Here is a 21,473-nt window from a genome sequence, read left to right as displayed (position 1 = left end):
GGGAGGAGTTCACACTGATGAGCTGTGTCCCAATTCAAGGGCTGCAACCTTATAAGCATGCGACCTAAAAAGGTGAGCACTCGGTCTTTCAAGGTGGAAGCCTCAGAAGTTCGCGAAGAGAACTGAAATGAGACGGTCTAACCTTCGAGGACCCATAATTGGCGTCACCTGCTGCACGCGCCCACCGCGCCTGTCAGCAGGACACAGCGGAGATATTTCTGACTTATTAACATAAATATGAAATCAGAAAAATATTAATTTATTTTAGAAAATATGACACGTTGATGTAGATGAAACTATTCAACAGTATATCAAATTAATCAACCTTATAAATATACGCAACATAAAAAAGAATAATATTAACACAAAACATAACTTATAATACTAAAACAGTGACAAGAAAAAATGTTTTCTGAAAAATACACTTTTATTTAATAAAGGTTTTAATTGTTTATTTTAGAATATCCAGCCATTATATTCAGCCGTTGCAGACACGCAATGACTCTTGGGATATCCTCGGCTGTTAAGGATCCATCCGTTCTATCCTTAACAGCGCGGAGAAATGAGGACGCATTTTGAGGCTTCATTCTAAGCATCCTTTGAATTGGGACGGCCTTATCAGCCTCAAGTCGCGCTGCTGTGACGCAATCGGTCTTAAAATACGTCCTTACAAGGTCGCAGCCTTTGAATTGGGACACAGCTATGGGCAACTTCTCTTCGTATTTCTGGCATGACGTTCGAGTCTGTCCCAAAATACGGTGCACCCTCGAGAACTCTCGTCAAGGGTCCCTAAGGTCTGCACTACATGATGTCATCAAAGTGTGGACTCTGAAGAAGTCCATGAGAGTGTGCAATTTGGGACAGATGCCTCGAACGTGGCATCGATGATCGATCACGAAAACAATGATCATGTGGGTTTATGTGTTGTGTTGAGCTACGCAGACCGGCATATGTCTTCGGTAAAGTTACCATGCATGATTCAAAATCAAAGTCCAAAGTCTGCACACCTGCGCCACGGCAATCTGCCGATCCACGCAATGCTGTGAAGTCAAACACACCTCACTTCACTGAGACACTGTGGTTTAAAAGAGTGACGTGATTTTTGGATTTACTTCGGTAGGATGATAATACAGTGAGTCAGGTGCAAATTGTACAGCACCTTCAAAAGTTCCCTCATATCATATCATATTTCAACATTAAATGTCAAGAGATACCAGAGAGTCATACGAGCATTTCTTGAGGACGACATGACACAGCTAATCGCTAAAATGATAGCAAAAGACTTAAAGTTGCTTAATATTATGAAGCTTGTGCTTTGACTGGACGCATTTGTGCAGTTATGGTGCACATCCACAATGGGAGTTAAACTTTCTCTCCAGTACATAATTTAGTTTAAGTCTTGCATTTTGTGCAGATGGATGCACTTTGTATAAAATAGTTATGTTGTATATAGGCTTAATATTATGAAGAGTGCGATATATAGAAAGCGCTTCAGTTTGTGTTCATTAACCCTTTAGGTTCACTTCATCACACAGCTTTTCCTGTTAGTGGTTTCTGTTAAAATCATTTAATTCATTAATATTCCATTACGTGTTATTTTTTCTGTCAAAGTTTTTTCAAAATTAAGTTTTATTTGAGTGTTTTTAATCAAAATATTTTCATTTTCACCATGACGTGTACTCCCCGCCCCTTTGATTGCCCCACCCCCAATTAATCGAGTACTCGTTTTATTTTCAGACCAATGGATTAATAGAGATGTAAAAATGACATACATGCACATCCCTACTATTACCTGAGTCTCCCGTCCTGTGCGGCGGCTCCTCCTGGAATGATTTTCGTGATGAAGATGCTGGGGTCGTCTCCGACATGGGGATTATCAGTTCCTCCAGCGATACTGAAGCCCAAACCCGAATTCCCCTAAACACACACAAACATCTGGATTATTCTATATAAAGGCTTTAAGTTTTATGTTACATGTGTAGGTATAAAAATTATAAATAAAAAATTTAACTGTTTATGTGTTTACCCTTTCCAACGTGATTTCTTCATATTCAATCTCCCCTTCTCCTCCATTCACCTACAACATACACACAGTTAAAACCCATAGATCAAATTAGCGCACATTGTACTCTATTTTTAAGTCTAGGCATAGTTTGGGGGTGCAGGGGGGGCTGCCCCCCTATACTGGTAAGCCAAATGTTCTTCCCATTTTTCTGAAACGAAAATCAGGTAAGAAAATCTGCATTCTGTGTATAATACTTACATAAGGTGAGCCGTCCAGTGTGTCTGTGTTTACCACGACTGGTGGAGAGTTGCCCTGAAACAGAGAAAAGTTGAACAGTTCAGATTAGTGTGATGCATCTGGAATAATACACCACTTTAATGCTTACACTACTTCTGCGGTAAGTGCACACTACAGAAAAGTATGTAACCAGACAGAGCATACTGATAGAGAATACTGCATCCCACAATGCAATGCTTTTAATGTAAACTTGGTCTATGTACGAAATATATACCCCTTGAATAATGCACTATTTGAGGGAACATTTAGTTTCCAACAAGGCTCGTGCCGAATTAGTTGTTGGGTCTGGGCGCAAGATGTTGTCCGCACTGCAGTGATTCTGGAGAGCTCAAGTGTCCTTTATAAATGAAGGTATAGGGGCTATTTCGGACAAAGCCTTAGATTTTCATTTTCATCTTCTTCGTTACACAAAATTACATTAAACGCTAAAACTCACTAAAATAAGCATGCGATGTATCAAATTCAGGTGACAACAATGCAACAAAGCATACTACATACTATAACGCATAATGTTATGCATGCTATGTATTTTAAATAGTTAAAAGTCAATATGCAGTTAAGACTGCATATTAGTATGCAGACGGCAGGTGTATTATTTAAAATATAACAAACAGGTTGGTATTAAAAGGGTTTTAAAGAGCACAATGGTAGTATTTGTTCGCAAAGTAAGTAAGTAAGCATGCAGAATACTGTACAAGCTACTGTAGTGCAAGTATACTATGCTCCATTAGAAAAAAAATACACACACACACACTACAAGCACTTTACAGCTGTAGCATCTGTTAGCATCTCTATAACGTTGCAATAAATGCGATTAGAGACAAACACACATATATAAAATGAGCAGTTACACATTTCGAGTCTGCACAGCACTGCAGCCACCCACATGATCACATTAACACACACTCAACTACACACAACATCAGAAAACCATTCAAGTGCTCATCGCCTGCAGGTTTGAACGCCACCGGAGAGAGAGACACGTTACTCTTAGCCACAGGGAGGAGTGTGTGTCTCTCGCTCGCCATGAACAACTACAGAGTATAAACTGAGAAACTATTTTTATGCCTGTCTTAACCAATACATACACATGTCACTCATATAACAGGCTACTGGGAAAACTGTGTGAATTGATAGGAGAGAGAGAGAGAGACAGAGACATACACCCACAAAACATATTACAGAAAATACATTGGTATGTTGTTTTTTTTTCTAATCAACCAAATCACATAGCAGTTGCTTCAATGCATTTAGGGGTGTGGTCCTGGTCAAGACAATCTCCTGAACTCCAAACTGAATGTCAGAATGGGAAAGAAATGTGATTTAGGCAATTTTGAGCGTGGCATGGTTGTTGGTGCCCGACGGGCCGATCTGAGTATTTCACAATCTGCTCAGTTACTGGGATTTTCAAGCACAACCATAGGGTTTACAAAGAATGGTGTGAAAAGAGAAAAACATCCAGTATGCGGCAGTCCTGTGGGCGAAAGTGCCTTGTTGATGCTAGAGGTCAGAGGAGAATGGGCCGACTGATTCAAGATGAAATAACCACTCGTTACAACTGAGGTATGCAGCAAAGCATTTGTGAAGCCACAACACGCACAACCTTCAGGCGGATGGCCTACAACAGCAGAAGACTCCACTGGGTACAACTCATCTCCACTAAAAATAGGAAAAAGAGGCTACAATTTGCACAGGCTCCCCAAAACTGGACAGTTGAAGACTGGAAAATTGTTGCCTGGTCTGATGAGTCTCGATTTCAGATGGTAGAGTCAGAATTTGGCGTAAACAGAATGAGAACATGGATCTATCATGCCTTGTTACCACTTTGCAGGCTGCTGGTGGTGGTGTAATGGTGTGGGGATGTTTTCTTGGCACACTTTAGGCCCCTTAGTGCCAATTGGGCATCTTTTAAATGCCACAGCCTACCTGAGCATTGTTTCTGACCATGTCCATCCCTTTATGAGCACCATGTACCCATCCTCTGATGGCTACTTCCAGCAGGATAATGCACCATGTCACAAAGCTTGAATCATTTCAAATTGGTTTCTTGAACATGACAATTAGTTCACTGTACTGAAATGGCCCCCACAGTCCAATGTAATACCTACAATATCATTATCTCATTTTTGATGGAGTTTAGCAGCTTTTGCATCTAAGTAGGGCTGCAACAACGAATTGATCGATAATCATCGATAATGAAATTCGTTGTCAATGAATATCTTTATCCATTCGTCGGTATGTGACGTCACATGCTTACACCACAGTTGGACAGCGTGGAAACGCGTCTGCTTCATACATATATAATCGATTAAAAAAATTATTGTTAGTTGCAGCCCTACATCTGAGCTCTTCATTTCTTTCATAACAGAATAGCAATATTGCTAAAAATGTTCAGTGCATTTGTGTCTTAACATGCAGTGAAAGCTGTTCAAACTGGGTCAAAGCTTTTAATAAATATAGAGTAGATTAACAAGAGCAGAACAGAAAGTGAGTGTGATTACGGGTGAGGCGTTTCTGTCAATTAATATTCATGCATATCAATGTCCTCCTCACTGCTTCTGATGAAGGACATGGACACCGTTAGGAAATTGTTCATTATAAAAAAGCAACCATGAACTATTTAGTCCAAACAAAATGCAAATGTATTAACATGACAAATCACTTCGATGATTTCATGCTTGTCGCAGGCAGTAATTCACTGCGGCAAACGCATTATCTCTGTTTGAAAACCTCATGAGCCGACTCATTGCTTACGGCTCGCTACCTTCTAAGACAACATGCAAACCATTATGAAACCATAAAAGTGAATGATTTGGTATTTTCTATATAAGCAGCAATATCATAAAAACGTGACTCATTATCAACTCAAGTACTAATACATGCATGCTGCATACTAACATACAATGTGATATTCTGAAAACGTAGTATTCATACTGTTCCCTGCATTCTGAACAGTATATACTTAAAACGACAGCTGAAAATGAGATATGAGTACTACATCAAATTCAGTACATACTGTCATGTGATTGACTGGGTCAGTAAATAGTTGGAGCTTTGCAGGTTTATTGTGACACAAAACCGGCTGTTTATTAAGTTTACCCACCTTAAATTATTCGGACAGCTTTACAGTTCAGACAAAGCATTTTATTATTGAATAATTAATGTGTGAGCGTTAACAAAAGTACAGTACTTTAAAAAATTAGCACTTGTTTTTAACACATGCAGGGTAAATGCTGGAGCGGACACAACGGCAGGTTTAAACTTAGCCAATGCTGGGTTGTTTTTAACCCAGCGGTGTGTTCGTTCCAATATTACCCAACATGCTTCACTGTATATATGCTGTAGTAAAATGATTGTGTATGTGTGATAATCAACAATACATGACATATTTTCTTCATACGCATTAAAACAGCTCTCAAAATTCCTAAAGGAGAGACAGAGAGAAAAAGAGAGAGAGAGAGAAAGGGAGATTTAATGAGCATTGGGTTGAATCCTTGTATGTGGGTGGGAGCAATGCAGACTTCTTACTATCCATGTAATCCCCCCTCTTGGTTTTGTCTTTCCGGTGGATTTCTCAGCACCTTTTTCTTTAGCTCTCCTGTTTGCTCTCTCTCTGTATCCTTTCCTTCTCACACCATCATTTATCTTCTTCTCCTTTCAATTACATTTCTCTCTCCATGTCTCCGTAGCTTTAGTTTTGGGGGTAAGTTTTCTTTTTATTCAGATGATGCTAATGTTGGTAACAACCAGAGCGTCTCCATCAACGAACAATGAAAAGACCTTCACACCCAAGCACAACCTTAGTGTACACTAACAAAAATTCATGCAAACTAAGTTACACAACTTCATGCACACTTACATAACCTCATGTGCACGAACATTACATTGTGCACACCAACACAGCCTCACGTACACTAACACAACATAGCATACACCAACCTAACCTTGTGCACACCAACACAACCTTGTGAACAATAATACAACCTCACATAAACCAACATAACATCATGCACACCAACACAACCTTGTGAACACTTACACAACCTCAAGTACAATAACACACCACACATACACCAACATAACATCGTGCACACCAACACAACCTCGTGAACACTTACACAACCTTAGGTGCAATAACACAACCTCCCATAAACCAACATAACATTGTGCACACCAACACAACCTTGTGAGCACTTACACAACCTCAAGTACAATAACACAACCACGCATAAACCAGCATAACATCGTGCACACCAACACAACCTCGTGAACACTTACACAACCTCAATTACAATAACACAACCTCGCATACACCAACATAACATTGTGCACACCAACACAACCTCGTGAACAATAATACAACTTCACATAAACCAACATAACATCATGCACACCAACACAACCTTGTGAACACTTACACAACCTCAAGTACAATAACACAACCTCACATACACCAACATAACATCGTGCACACCAACACAACCTTGTGAACACTTACACAACCTCAAGTACAATAACACAACCTCGCATAAACCAACATAACATCGTGCACACCAACACAACCTCGTGAACACTTACACAACCTCAAATACAATAACACAACCTTGCATAAACCAACATAACATTGTGCACACCAACATAACCTCGTGAACACTTACACAACCTCAAGAACAATAACACAACCTCACATACACCAACATAGCATTGTGCACACCAACACAACCTCGTGAACACTTACACAACCTCAAATACAATAACACAACCTCGCATAAACCAACATAACATTGTGCACACCAACACAACCTCGTGAGCACTTACACAACCTCAAGAACAATAACACAACCTCACATACACCAACATAGCATCGTGCACACCAACACAACCTCGTGAACACTTACACAACCTCAAATACAATAACACAACCTCACATACACCAACATAACATTGTGCACACCAACACAACCTTGTGAGCACTTACACAACCTCAAGTACAATAACACAACCACGCATAAACCAGCATAACATCGTGCACACCAACACAACCTCGTGAACACTTACACAACCTCAATTACAATAACAAAACCTTGCATAAACCAACATAACATTGTGCACACCAACACAACCTCGTGAACAATAATACAACTTCACATAAACCAACATAACATCATGCACACCAACACAACCTTGTGAACACTCACACAACCTCAAATACAATAACACAACCTCGCATAAACCAACATAACATTGTGCACACCAACACAACCTTGTGAACACTTACACAACCTCAAATACAATAACACAACCTCGCATAAACCAACATAACATTGTGCACACCAACACAACCTCGTGAACACTTACACAACCTCAAATACAATAACACAACCTCACATACACCAACATAGCATCGTGCACACCAACGCAACCACGTGAACACTTACACAACCTCAAGTACAATAACACAACATGCATAAACCAACATAACATCGTGCACACCAGCACAACCTTGTGAACACCTACACAACCTCAAGTTCAATAACACGTCCTCGTATAAACCAACATAACATCATGCACACCAACACAACCTCGTGAACACTTACACAACCTCGTGAACACTTACACAACCTCACATACACCAACATAGCATCGTGCACACCAACACAACCTCGTGAACACTTACACAACCTCAAGTACAATAACACTAACACAACCTTGCATAAACCAACATAACATTGTGCACACCAACACAACCTCGTGAACACTTACACAACCTCAAGTACAATAACACAACCTCACATACACCAACATAGAATCGTGCACACCAACACAACCTCGTGAACACTTACACAACCTCACATACACCAACATAGCATCATGCACACCAACACAACCTCGTGAACACTTACACAACCTCAAGTACAATAACACTAACACAACCTCGCATAAACCAACATAACATTGTGCACACCAACACAACCTCGTGAACACTTACACCTCAAGTACAATAACACAACCTCACATACACCAACATAGCATCGTGCACACCAACAGAACCTCGTGAACACTTACACAACAACCAACATAACATCAGGCACACCAACACAACCTCGTGAACACTTACACAACCTCAAGAACAATAACACAACCTCACATACACCAACATAGCATTGTGCACACCAACACAACCTCGTGAACACTTACACAACCTCAAATACAATAACACAACCTCGCATACACCAACATAGCATCGTGCACACCAACACAACCTCGTGAACACTTACACAACAACCAACATAACATCAGGCACACCAACACAACCTCGTGAACACTTAAACAACCTCAAGTATAATAACACAACCTCACATACACCAACATAGCATTGTGCACACCAACACAACCTCGTGAACACGTACACAACCTCAAGTACAATAACACAACCTCGCATAAACCAACATAACATCGTGCACACCAACACAACCTTGTGAACACTTACACAACCTCAAATACAATAACACAACCTTGCATAAAACAACATAACATTGTGCACACCAACACAACCTCGTGAGCACTTACACAACCTCAAGAACAATAACACAACCTCACATACACCAACATAGCATTGTGCACACCAACACAACCTTGTGAACACTTACACAACCTCAAGTACAATAACACAACCTCGCATAAACCAGCATAACATCGTGCACACCAACACAACCTTGTGAACACTTACACAACCTCAAGTATAATAACACAACCTCACATACACCAACATAACATCGTGCACACCAACACAACCTCGTGAACACTTACACAACCTCAAGTACAATAACACAACCTCGGATAAACAAACATAACATTGTACACACCAACACAACCTCATGAACAATAATACCACCTCACATACACCAACATAACATCGTGCACACCAACACAACCTCGTGAAAACTTACACAACCTCAAGTACAATAACACAACCTCACATACACCAACATAGCATTGTGCACACCAACACAACCTCGTGAACACTTACACAACCTCAAATACAATAACACAACCTCGCATAAACCAACATAACATTGTGCACACCAACACAACCTCAAGTACAATAACACAACCTCAAGTACAATAACACAACCTCACATACACCAACATAGCATTGTGCACACCAACACAACCACGTGAACACTTACACAACCTCAAATACAATAACACAACCTCGCATAAACCAACATAACATTGTGCACACCAACACAACCTCGTGAACACTTACACAACCTCAAGTACAATAAAACAACCTCACATACACCAACATAGCATTGTGCACACCAACACAACCACGTGAACACTTACACAACCTCAAATACAATAACACAACCTCGCATAAACCAACATAACATTGTACACACCAACACAACCTCGTGAACACTTACACAACCTCAAGTACAATAACACAACCTCACATACACCAACATAACATTGTGCACACCAACACAACCTCAAGTACAATAACACAACCTCAAGTACAATAACACAACCTCACATACACCAACATAGCATTGTGCACACCAACACAACCACGTGAACACTTACACAGCCTCAAATACAATAACACAACCTCGCATAAACCAACATAACATTGTGCACACCAACACAACCTCGTGAACACTTACACAACCTCAAGTACAATAAAACAACCTCACATACACCAACATAGCATTGTGCACACCAACACAACCTCGTGAACACTTACACAACCTCAAGTACAATAAAACAACCTCACATACACCAACATAGCATTGTGCACACCAACACAACCACGTGAACACTTACACAACCTCAAATACAATAACACAACCTCGCATAAACCAACATAACATTGTACACACCAACACAACCTCGTGAACACTTACACAACCTCAAGTACAATAACACAACCTCACATACACCAACATAGCATCGTGCACACCAACACAACCTCGTGAACACTTACACAACAACCAACATAACATCAGGCACACCAACACAACCTCGTGAACACTTACACAACCTCAAGTACAATAACACAACATGCATAAACCAACATAACATTGTGCACACCAGCACAACCTCGTGAACACTTACACAACCTCAAATACAATAACACAACCTCGCATAAACCAACATAACATTGTGCACACCAACACAACCTCGTGAACACTTACACAACCTCAAGTACAATAACAAAACCTTGCATAAACCAACATAACATCATGCACACCAACACAACCTTATGAACACTTAAACAACCTCAAGTACAATAACACAACCTCACATACATCAACATAGCATTGTGCACACCAACACAACCTTGTGAACACTTACACAACCTCAAATACAATAACACAACCTCGCATAAACCAACATAACATTGTGCACACCAACACAACCCCGTGAACACTTACACAACCTCAAGTACAATAACACAACCTCACATACACCAACATAGCATTGTGCACACCAACACAACCTCGTGAACACTTACACAACCTCAAGTACAATAACAAAACCTTGCATAAACCAACATAACATCATGCACACCAACACAACCTTATGAACACTTAAACAACCTCAAGTACAATAACACAACCTCACATACATCAACATAGCATTGTGCACACCAACACAACCTTGTGAACACTTACACAACCTCAAATACAATAACACAACCTCGCATAAACCAACATAACATTGTGCACACCAACACAACCCCGTGAACACTTACACAACCTCAAGTACAATAACACAACCTCACATACACCAACATAGCATTGTGCACACCAACACAACCTCGTGAACACTTACACAACCTCAAGTACAATAACAAAACCTTGCATTAATAAACCATCATAACATTGTGCACACCAACACATCCTGTTGTGAACACTTACACAACCTCAAGTACAATAACACACCCTCACATACACCAACATAGCATTGTGCACACCAACACAACCTCGTGAACACTTACACAACCTCAAGTACAATAACAAAACTTTGCATTAATAAACCAGCATAACATCGTGCACACCAACAAAACCTTTCGAACACCAACATAACTTCACAAAAACTAAAATAATTTCATGCACACCAACACAAACTCAAGTACACAACCTCACTTACATAAACCCAACCTCACCTACACTAACATAACATTGTTAACAACAAACACAACCTTGTGAAATCAACATAATAATGTACACACCAACACAACTTGCGAAAACACCAACACGACCTCGCATACACAAATCGCTCACATCATCACAATCTTCCGAACACCAACAGAACCTCACGAAAACTAAAATAATCTCATGCACACCAACACAAACTCACCTACATAAACACAACCTCACCTACACAAATATAACATTGTGTACAACAAATACAACCTCGTGTACATCAACATAAAATCATACACACCAACACAACCTAGTGAACACTTACACAACCTCAAGTACAGTAACACAACCTCGCATAAACCAACATAACATCGTGCACACCAACACAACCTCACATACACAACCTCACTTACATAAACACAACCTCCCTTACACTAACATAACAGTGTTCACAACAAACCTAACCTTGTGTAAATCAACACAATATCGTACACACCAACACAACCTCACAAACAATAATACAACCTCATATACACATAACATCGCTCCCACCAACACAATCTTCCGAACACCGACAGAACCTCACGAAAACTAAAATAATCTCATGCACACCAACACAAACTCACCAGCCCAGTCATACGAAATTACGTACCTATAGTCACATAATTTTTTTTATTCTTTTTTGTGATACTGTCAGGAATTTCCGCGTTTTTCCGTGATCGTATCACGAATTTCTGTTTATGTGTCATTGTCACGGATTGGTTACTCAACTGTTTTGTCCTAATTTCTTACCATTTTCGCTTCAGTTTAGGGTTAGATTTACATAAAATGACATCCTTACCCAAACCCAACTCTAACCCTAACGCCAGGCGACAAGGGTTTAAAAAAAAATTTAAAACATGTATGTTGCGTCTAATTCCATATAATATTTGTATAGTTTATTACGTTCTTTGATAAGGTTAAATTACGTAGGCCTACGTGGCAACATAACTTCCGCAACGTAACTTGATATCCCCAAACCTTTGGCATCACATCACGGAAGCGCCAAGTAGCTCCCGCTGCCAGCCACAACAACAACATAAACAGGGAAATAAAAGATGAAAGACGATTTGCGGGAGAAATTAAGGTAGGGAATTTGTAAATAGATAATACAAATGCTGCTTTGTAAATGTTGAAAATGTTTATCATTATCCTATCTCTAATAATATGACCATGCTGGTTTCTATGGTTCATTCGCGTATGCTGTTGCCAGTGTAGAGGGCGATGTAATCTAATGGCTGTTTCCAAGCACTTTTAGGCTGAAATAAAGCCTCTTTTTATTTACATTACAAATTCCTAGAATGGCAAGACGCGGGAAAAAAGTATACCCGGCCTTTAATACAACCTTGTGCTGCATGCTAACACCACCTCGCACATGCTGACACAACTTCGCACACATACAATTATTTATTTTGTCACACAAACCCGTTGAATAGCTTTAAAAGTTTTGTTATATAGCAGGGCTCAACAAAAAGGACCGCCCAATGGCCCGGGGCCAGTGTGAGAGACACTCGGGCCAGTAAACAGTATTGTCCCTTGCCCTTTAAATTCTTTACAAATTAGTAGATGTTACAGATTTGATGCACTGTAAAATAAAATGTAAATGATTGTGTTGTGGAAACTGAAAGCTCTGGGAGGTAACAGATGTGGGAGGTAAAAGAAAGAACCGCATAGTCGTCTGCTGTTCTCATTATATAAGAACATCTGTCCATCTCTCTCTCCATCTCTCCAACTCTCTTCTCTTATTAAGACAGCTTGTTAAACCTCTAATTTATCCCTGTCACAGAGGAAAAGAATGATAGGAATATTTATATACACCGTAGAAGAAAGTGAGCACATCTCTAGGGACACATCTCACAGCCCTAACAGTACAGCAAACTGATGCAAAGCTTTCTTCTATCTGTGTGAGAACTTTCTAGGTTCTTGTTGTCTTAAATGGGTAAAGATCAAGTCATGACTTCCTTTTGTTTAGTGTGGTAAAACAGTCTTGTTTCCAGAGCTAGTTAACCTAAATCGCATATCCATTAAATATATGTTGTGTTTTCTTCAATGCATTAAGTCATAGGGCCCTATCTTGCACCCAGTGCAATTGACTTTGTCAGTGACGCATGTATCATTCGTATTTTGCACCGGCACACAGCGGGTTTTTCCCTCCACAGACGCACGTCGGCAAACTAGGGAATGAACTTGCGCTCCCTGGGCGGTTCAGCGCAAAAAAAGAGGCGTGTTCCGGCGCAAACCATCCCTGATGCTATTTTGCAGTTTCAAAAAACAATTGAGCCACTGACCAGAAAAAAAACTAGTCTAAAGTCAGTGGCGCGTTGCGCCATAATGTATAGCGTGCACAACGCGCATACACTTTGCATCTAATCTTCACAGATGCAACAGTTATTTTTGCAAATCATAAATTGTTACACTTAAAAATATTAATACACGAGATAAGGAGAATCATAGTGGTGAGCATTGTGGTGATAGTTTTTATTTATTGTGTGGCGGCGTTAAAAAATTCTCATGCAAATAACGATTAAAATATTTTCATAAGTTTGATGTGCGGCTGTATTACGTTTATTTTATATAAAAGTACTTTGGGGTTGGACCTTGCTTGCGTTTCTTGGGTCCGATTTCAAAGCCCCCAAACCCTTTTCATCGGTGAGGGTGGACGCAGCGATGTCCTCTGCTGGCGTCTGTGTAGAGGCAGATCCACCTCCCATTACACGGCTGCCCGATTTATGCTGGCGCAACGATGGGGATGCCAGCTGATGAGACTGTGGCTATTTCCTTTCACGCCTGTTTAACCGACGCTGATTTGGGCGGGTTTCTCCTATCCCCATACAAAACAACTTCTCTGTCTTTGACTGCTCTTACAAGAACGTGGGTCTCCTCGGCTGTAAACCGCTCCTGGCGTACGCCTGGTAAATCCGTCATAATAATAGCAACCCGCCACGGAACTTGCGTCTTGCTTTAAAGGGAATGTTGTATAGCGTTCTGAGTGGTTTATTTGACGTTACGCCCAAACCACACCTATGAATAATGAACCTACTTCAGACCAACCCCGTATTGATTTGCGCCCGGCGCAAGAGTTATTTCTCACGACGGGAACATAGCAACAGCGCCCAAGATCCGCCCACAAACTCACTTGCGCGTTGCGCTTCACACTTGCGTTTCAGATCGTTAAAATAGGGCCCTTCATTTCCAACTTCCTTTTCAAAAAGTTGCAACGCAAATATGCTTTAAAAATGCAAACAATTAAAGGAAAACACCAGTTTATCCGCTTTTAAAAATCACCACATTTTGTTTTGAGCAACCATACTTACTTGTGTAACTACTCATGTAACAGTCTTTAAATAGGGAAAACATGGAAGTGCTTGGTGGCTTCTAAATTCATCCCTGTTTGGATCCTAAGGAATGAATGGGGCTAGGCAAAATGCTAACACATTTACAACGCGCTGTACAAAGATGAATTGCACACATTGAAAAAAGATAGGTATGTATTAATTTGTCTAAGTTGAGGTAAGAGCATAGTAAAATATTGAAAAACTGTGGTGTTTTCCTTTAAGACCCAACAGTAGCTCAACTGGAAGAAACAGTGGCTGCAACACTAAGGCCATGGGTTCAAATCACAGAAAAAATGAATCCTTTAAAAACTACGCCTTGAATGCACAGGTTATTATCACTTTGGACAAACATCAAAATGCATAAAAATGCATCACATATGCTGGTATTATATTATAATGTGGTACTTGGACAGATTTACATACTTAATTACAAACGTTTACTTTCAATGTTAAATATCACGAAAATACATCTATTTATCAAATGCTTGCAAAGACATACTTGTAAATGCACAACACAATCCTTATGACATATACATCTGCAATAAATAACTAAATTAATGAATCTATTGCTACTGTATAGTCATATGTCATTCTATATACATCAGGCAACAACATCGCACAACATCCAAATAAAACAGCACAGTCCTAAATCTCTCACATTCGTATTTGAAAAGAATGCATAATTTTCTTTTTATATAGATTATGCCAGTGCTGGTAACGTAATTCCTACCAACATTACAGAAAGCAGATAATTAACAAATTTTATAAGGATCATTTGACAACATTTTACTTCACAATGTCTCTGCACTAACACATTGAACCATCTGTACATGGCAGCGACTTGCACCAGAGTTATAAAGTAAATGAAGTGTAACTGATACTACAGAAAGGAATAACACACAATTACTTCAAGCTTTTTTGGGCTTTTACAAAAAACTACTTTAACATTTAGCCCACTGTATTAAATGTAAACTAAACATTTAAGAAGGGGATAGTTTCGTAAGCATGTCTATGTAGTGAAAATCTTAGCAGATTCTTGCTTTGCAAACATTAAGTCTGCCATGTAACTAAATGACTAAACTTAATAGCTATAGTTAATTCACTATTAATGAAAGTAAGTAGGACACAGAATAATAACCGTGTTATTAAAAACAATTTAAGCTCACACAGGACTTAAGTATACTGTTTAAAATATCAATTAACTATATTGAAATTTTATATTTGAAATGCTTTTAATGTAACTAACTATTGATTAAAGCCTTATTTTCATCATTATAATCATCAGCACTTATAACCTCTCTCTCTCTCTCTCTCTCTCTCTCTTTCTCTCTCTCTCTCTCTCTGTAGATGAAGAGGTTTTCATGGTAACATTGTACTCCTACGCTCAAGTGTGTCTCCTCACGTCACTGAGCTCACTGATGCTAATGCTGTATGTAACAGCCCAGCTGGAGAGGAATCTCGCTGATGGAGAACACTGCTACCACCAAGTCATCTTATGAAAGATCCGCTTATGAATTCAGAATTTTCATTAGACAAAAAGTGTTGGGCAATTTAAAATGACTTTTTTCACCTACTGACATAAGGTTATTTGGATTAGAAGATGAAATCAGGTTCAGTGCCTATGGATAAAAAACAAGATCGGGTTCTTACTCAATGTGGGACAAACTGACCATATTAAAAGATAAAAATATTGTATTTTCAAATACATTGTTGAAAGCCACAACATGTAAGTTTATTGTAATAAAATATCCAAAAAAACACTTGCATGGTGTGATATATTTCATTGAGTAGTGTACATTATTCCAAAAGTTCCCAAGGATTTGTAATTCCTATTTTAAATATTGGCTCTTCCCTTATCTCCCCTGTAATTGTCTGCATTTTAGTGTCTAAATCAGGGTGCAACTTGTAAAAAACATCAGAGGGGGGGGGGGGGTGTTTTTCAAATATTTATGAACCACAGGCTTATATTGATTATTCAAGGTATTTTAGGATTTGTTCACCCAAAAACGAAAATAATGTCATTAATTACTCACCCTCATGTCATTCCAAATTCGTAAGACCTCCGTTCATCTTTGGAAACACAGTTTGAACACCGTTTACACCTGGCATTAATGTCGTCCACTTATGATCCGATCGACGAAAACGCATGTTAATGCTAAGTGTAAACACCCTTTAAGATGTTTTAGATTTATGCTGAGTTTACACCAACCGCGTTTCAGGCATCAAAATCGTGTCTACCGCGCGTGGTTTGCCGCTTGAACAATTTGGATTCATTTGCACGTGTAGAGCGGAGTAGACGCGCGGAAAAAGCAAGCATTTGACGCGCGTCAGAGGCAAACTCCACTTCTTGTGGGAGGGGCAAGTGCTATGGGGTTGTCTGTTTGGAAGATGACTGATGTTGATTGTGCATTTATCGAGAGAGTTACCGGTTTGTATTTGGTAACCTTCCTATAGGTGGAAAATAAACGACACTGGTCGATAAACGTCACGTGACTCAAAAGTGAAGCGTGTATTACAATTTACCAGGTTGCCCAATGTCCTCACTGACACTCTTCCAAGCGAGGTCCTTTTTATTCCTGTCTCCTCTATAGAAATAAGAACTTGTGTCTTAGAGCTCCGGGTGACTGCTTAAGGTTGAATGAGTGACTCCGGGAGGGGCTGCCACCACAGCAGCAAGCAGGCTCCTGATTGGTTAACGCGGCGCGAAATTCTGCCAAAGTTCAAATCTTTCAACTCGGGCGTCAGCCGCAAATTCGCGTGAACCGCAAAATGCACAAAAAGCACCATTCGCGCGTACCGCATGCTCAATTCACGCCGCGGGACCTCCTGACGTGCGTCAACGCGTCTTCACATTGACTTTACATTGAAATCACTCGCGCTTCACGCCTCTACCGCGGTTGGTGTAAACGCAGCATTAGTCTGAGAGCTTTCTGACCCTCCATTGAAAATCTATGCAGGGTGTCCATGTCCAGAAAGGTAATAAAAACATCATCAAAGTAGTCCATGTGACATCAGTGAGAATATGTCGAAGCATCGAAAATACATTTTGGTCCAAAAATAACAGAAGTTACAACTTTATTCAGCATTGTCTTCTCTTCCGCGTCTGTTGCGAATGCATGTGCCCGTGATGCTGCTGAGGTGTTATCCTCATACATGTTCGCGAGGATTTTTTTTTCAAACTTAAAGCGTGCGTCTCCCTAAGACTGTAAACGAAGCTCGGGCACAAAAAAAGCTGGGGCGCACCAGATAACACGTCAGCAGCGTCACTGCAGTCTCGTGCACGCGGTTCACAACAGACCTGGAAGAGAAGACAATGCTGAATAAAGTCGTAATTTTTCTTATTTTTGAACCAAAATGTATTTTCAATGCTTCAACACATTCTAACTGACCGACTAATGTCACATGGACTACTTTGATGATGTTTTTATTACCTTTCTGGACATGGACAGTATACCGTACATACGTTTCCAAAGGAGGGTCAGAAAACTCGCACCAAATCTAAAACATCTTAAACTGTGTTTCGAAGATGAAGTTTGGAACGACATGAGGGGGGAGTCATTAATGACATTATTTTCATTTTTGGGTGAACTATCCCTTTAAGCTATTTCTTGTAACTGTTGAAATAAAATATATATAGAAATGTAACCTGTCCTACTTGCACTATATATGCCTACTTAAGGCTGGTGTAGCAGCCGATCCTGTTCTCCTTGGAATGTCTGTTCCTCTTCTCCCTTTCCGTACACCCAGCAGTTTTATCTTAATATTTATTTTATAGTTCTAATTGTTGTCAGCTGTATAAGTTTGTACAAACTCTGTAATAGGCTATACTATAATAAAAAATAAGAAAACACCCAGCGTTTCTTAGGTGCCTGCGCATGCAGTGTCAGCAGAAAAGCTTTTATCGACTAGGCATTCCGAGGGGAATGGAATTGGCTGCTACACCAATACACAGGGTATTCGGGCTAAATTTGGGCCGATTTTCCCACTTATGAAAATCCTAGGTAAAGTCCCAATCATCTCATGGTTGAACCGATTATCTTATCAGATTTTCCTGTAGTGCACTGAATCTGCTCGGAAGCATGTCGGGGCCACTCAACATGTTGAATATTTACAATCACATAGCGACACTCTGCACACTATAAGAACAAATGTGTTAAATTGTTAATTTTTTTCATCATGTTTGTGGTCTCACATTTTTAAAATCTGATAAGATAAAAAAATTTTGGTGTGGCCCTAGCTTTAGACAAGATGTCAGACTAAGAATGACATCTGTTTGCTTTCCCATGTCATCCTGGGAGTTTCTCTCGATTCTAACGATGGTAGTTTCTGCTGTCTCATTCTCAATAGTAATATTGCTTGGATTTGTTTTGTGGCGGTCCTATAAAATGCGATGATATGCTGCTTGGAATCCTTTTCATTTATTATTTGGCTCTTTTTGCGCTGAAACAGACTATTGGTGCTTGGAGACATTTGAAAAATACGGGCCTGGATTAAAAAAGGATCATGATATAACCTAGACGTGCTGTCAACTGTTGTCACAGGAGCGGAAGCGCTGACATTAATAGATCAATTCTGATTTTACTGTTGTTTGCACTACTGCGTGTTTTTAATTATAAATTAAATTATCTTCATGTTAGGCTGTTTATATGGCAGTATGATGAACATTAATCATGGGGGGGATACATTTTGATCAATAAAAAATTATTCATCAGAGGCAGGGATATAAAGAGGCAGGGATAACCCCCCCCCCCAGCACATCACACCCTGGACTTAATATCCATGCTATTCTTAGGCTACGTTTACACAGAAACGATCTGAAGAGAAACGCAAAAGCGGCGTTGCATTATCACTTTTTATTCCGCGTTTATACAAGCGTTTTGGGGGGGAAATCTGCATGCATATGGTGACGCAAAAGTGTGTGATATTCGATGTAGTATGCACTCCAGATTTTCAATCCTAACAAACCATACATTAATGGAAAGCTTAATAATCCAAATTGGGCTTTAGATGGCAAACATTGTCATTAATCCATAAATTATTTTCAAATGTGGGGGGACCATGGATCACGGATCAACTCTGATTTCTAACATACTGTACCTATTCAAGGTGCTATAGTGGGTTTCCTGTCACTCATTCATCCTTATCCATTAATAAGCATCTGTCATGGTTTCACTCTTCAAATTCAAAATCTCACAGCTCAGAGAAAATTCTCCAGCACTCCATCTCTGCATGATTTAAAAAACACCTCATTTTGCCACTTACATGCTTTGATACAACTGCCGTGCCAAAACAACTTACTCACTACACACAAATATAAAATCTTAACCTCCCAGTTCAAAGACGCACATAAATGCAGAACATACTGAGAGACTGAGAGTGCAATGAGCCAGTAAGAGAAAAAGACAGCTGATAAACAGAAAGAAGAAGAGCGATGACAGAGAAGGAGAATGCTGAGTGTGGATAAGCTGAATAAAGTGATGCCGAGGGAGAGATCGAATGAACATGATGATAGAGAGAGTTTGATGACAATTCATATTAGCCAGGAGTCATTACATAACATACAGACAGGATGATGTTGAGCACTATGTGTGTGTGTGTATACTGTAAAGTGAAATGTCAAAAATTATTGGATTGGGCTTGGCAGCATCACAATAACACTTTAGGAACACAAAGGGATTGAAGTTTGTTTTGCTTACATGCTATCTTCATATTATGCATACACAAATGTAGACCACACACACACAAATATTGCTGACCCTCAGCTTTCATTCAACATGCATTGGCAAACCCCTTGGTGGGATCTGAAGGCTATAGGGAGGAGAAGATATTAGTGAAATAAACTGAGATAGAAGCAGAGAAATCTGGGGAGTCATAAAGACGACAGAATGTGCAGTAGAAAATACAAATAGAGGAAAATACAAGACTGGAAACTGTGTGAAGTGAAACGGGGGGCATCATTTATTCACTCCAACACCTGTATGGGTTTTTCCTCAGTGGAACATAAAAGCAGATAATTTAATGAATATCTCGTTGGGTGGCAAAATGTCTTGGGTAGGTTGGGTAGTTAACTAATCGGTTCATGAACTCATATCAGTCTTAGTTAAAAAAAAACATCATGACACTGAATGATGTGCCATGTGTTGTTTATGTGCAATGTGGCAGTGTTTGTATTCAAACAGATCTGGGGCACCACTGACTTCCATAGTATTATTTTTCCTACTATGGAAGTCAATAGTGCCCCAGATCTCCTTTGTCGGAAGAAAATATTTTGAAAAATGTTTATAACCAAACCGGTGTGGGGCACCACTGACCTTCATAGTATTATTTTTTCCTACTATGGAAGTCAATGGTGCCCCAGATCCATTCTTTATCATATATTTTTTTGTGTTCAGCAGAACAAAAGCATTTATACAACATAAGGATGAGTAAATGATGACAGAATTTTCATTTTTGGGTCAACTATCCCTTTAACAACAGGGAAAAACTTTTCTTATGTAATCTAACAGTCAAATATGTTATTTAACAAAATTATTGGACTCTTAAATGGATAGTTTATCCAAAAAGAAAGAATCTTTCAGAATTTAGTCCCCCTCATGTTGTTTTAAACCTTAGTTTCTTTATTCTAGTGATGCACCGATAGGA

At 39.6% G+C, this 21,473-nt stretch overlaps 1 protein-coding gene across 4 annotated transcripts in view; it reads right to left on the bottom strand.

Annotated features, from left to right (window-relative positions):
- dlg4a (discs, large homolog 4a (Drosophila)) overlaps window positions 1-21,473 on the bottom strand; it is a 108,652-nt gene that overhangs the window by 16,872 nt on the left and 70,307 nt on the right. For all 4 annotated transcript variants that reach the window (XM_065284421.1, XM_065284420.1, XM_065284419.1 and 1 more), the window contains 3 exons: window positions 2,264-2,317; window positions 2,027-2,077; window positions 1,793-1,917 (listed from right to left, as the gene is read on the bottom strand). In XM_065284421.1, coding sequence (XP_065140493.1) covers window positions 1,793-1,917; window positions 2,027-2,077; window positions 2,264-2,317 — 230 coding nt within the window. The remainder of the gene's footprint in view (window positions 1-1,792; window positions 1,918-2,026; window positions 2,078-2,263; window positions 2,318-21,473) is intronic.

This window comes from Paramisgurnus dabryanus, chromosome 5 (genome assembly GCF_030506205.2).
Source record: "Paramisgurnus dabryanus chromosome 5, PD_genome_1.1, whole genome shotgun sequence".
Taxonomy (NCBI): Eukaryota; Metazoa; Chordata; class Actinopteri; order Cypriniformes; family Cobitidae; genus Paramisgurnus; species Paramisgurnus dabryanus.
Note: the sequence above shows the minus strand (reverse complement) of the source record. Positions and strands in the feature narration are given on the sequence as shown.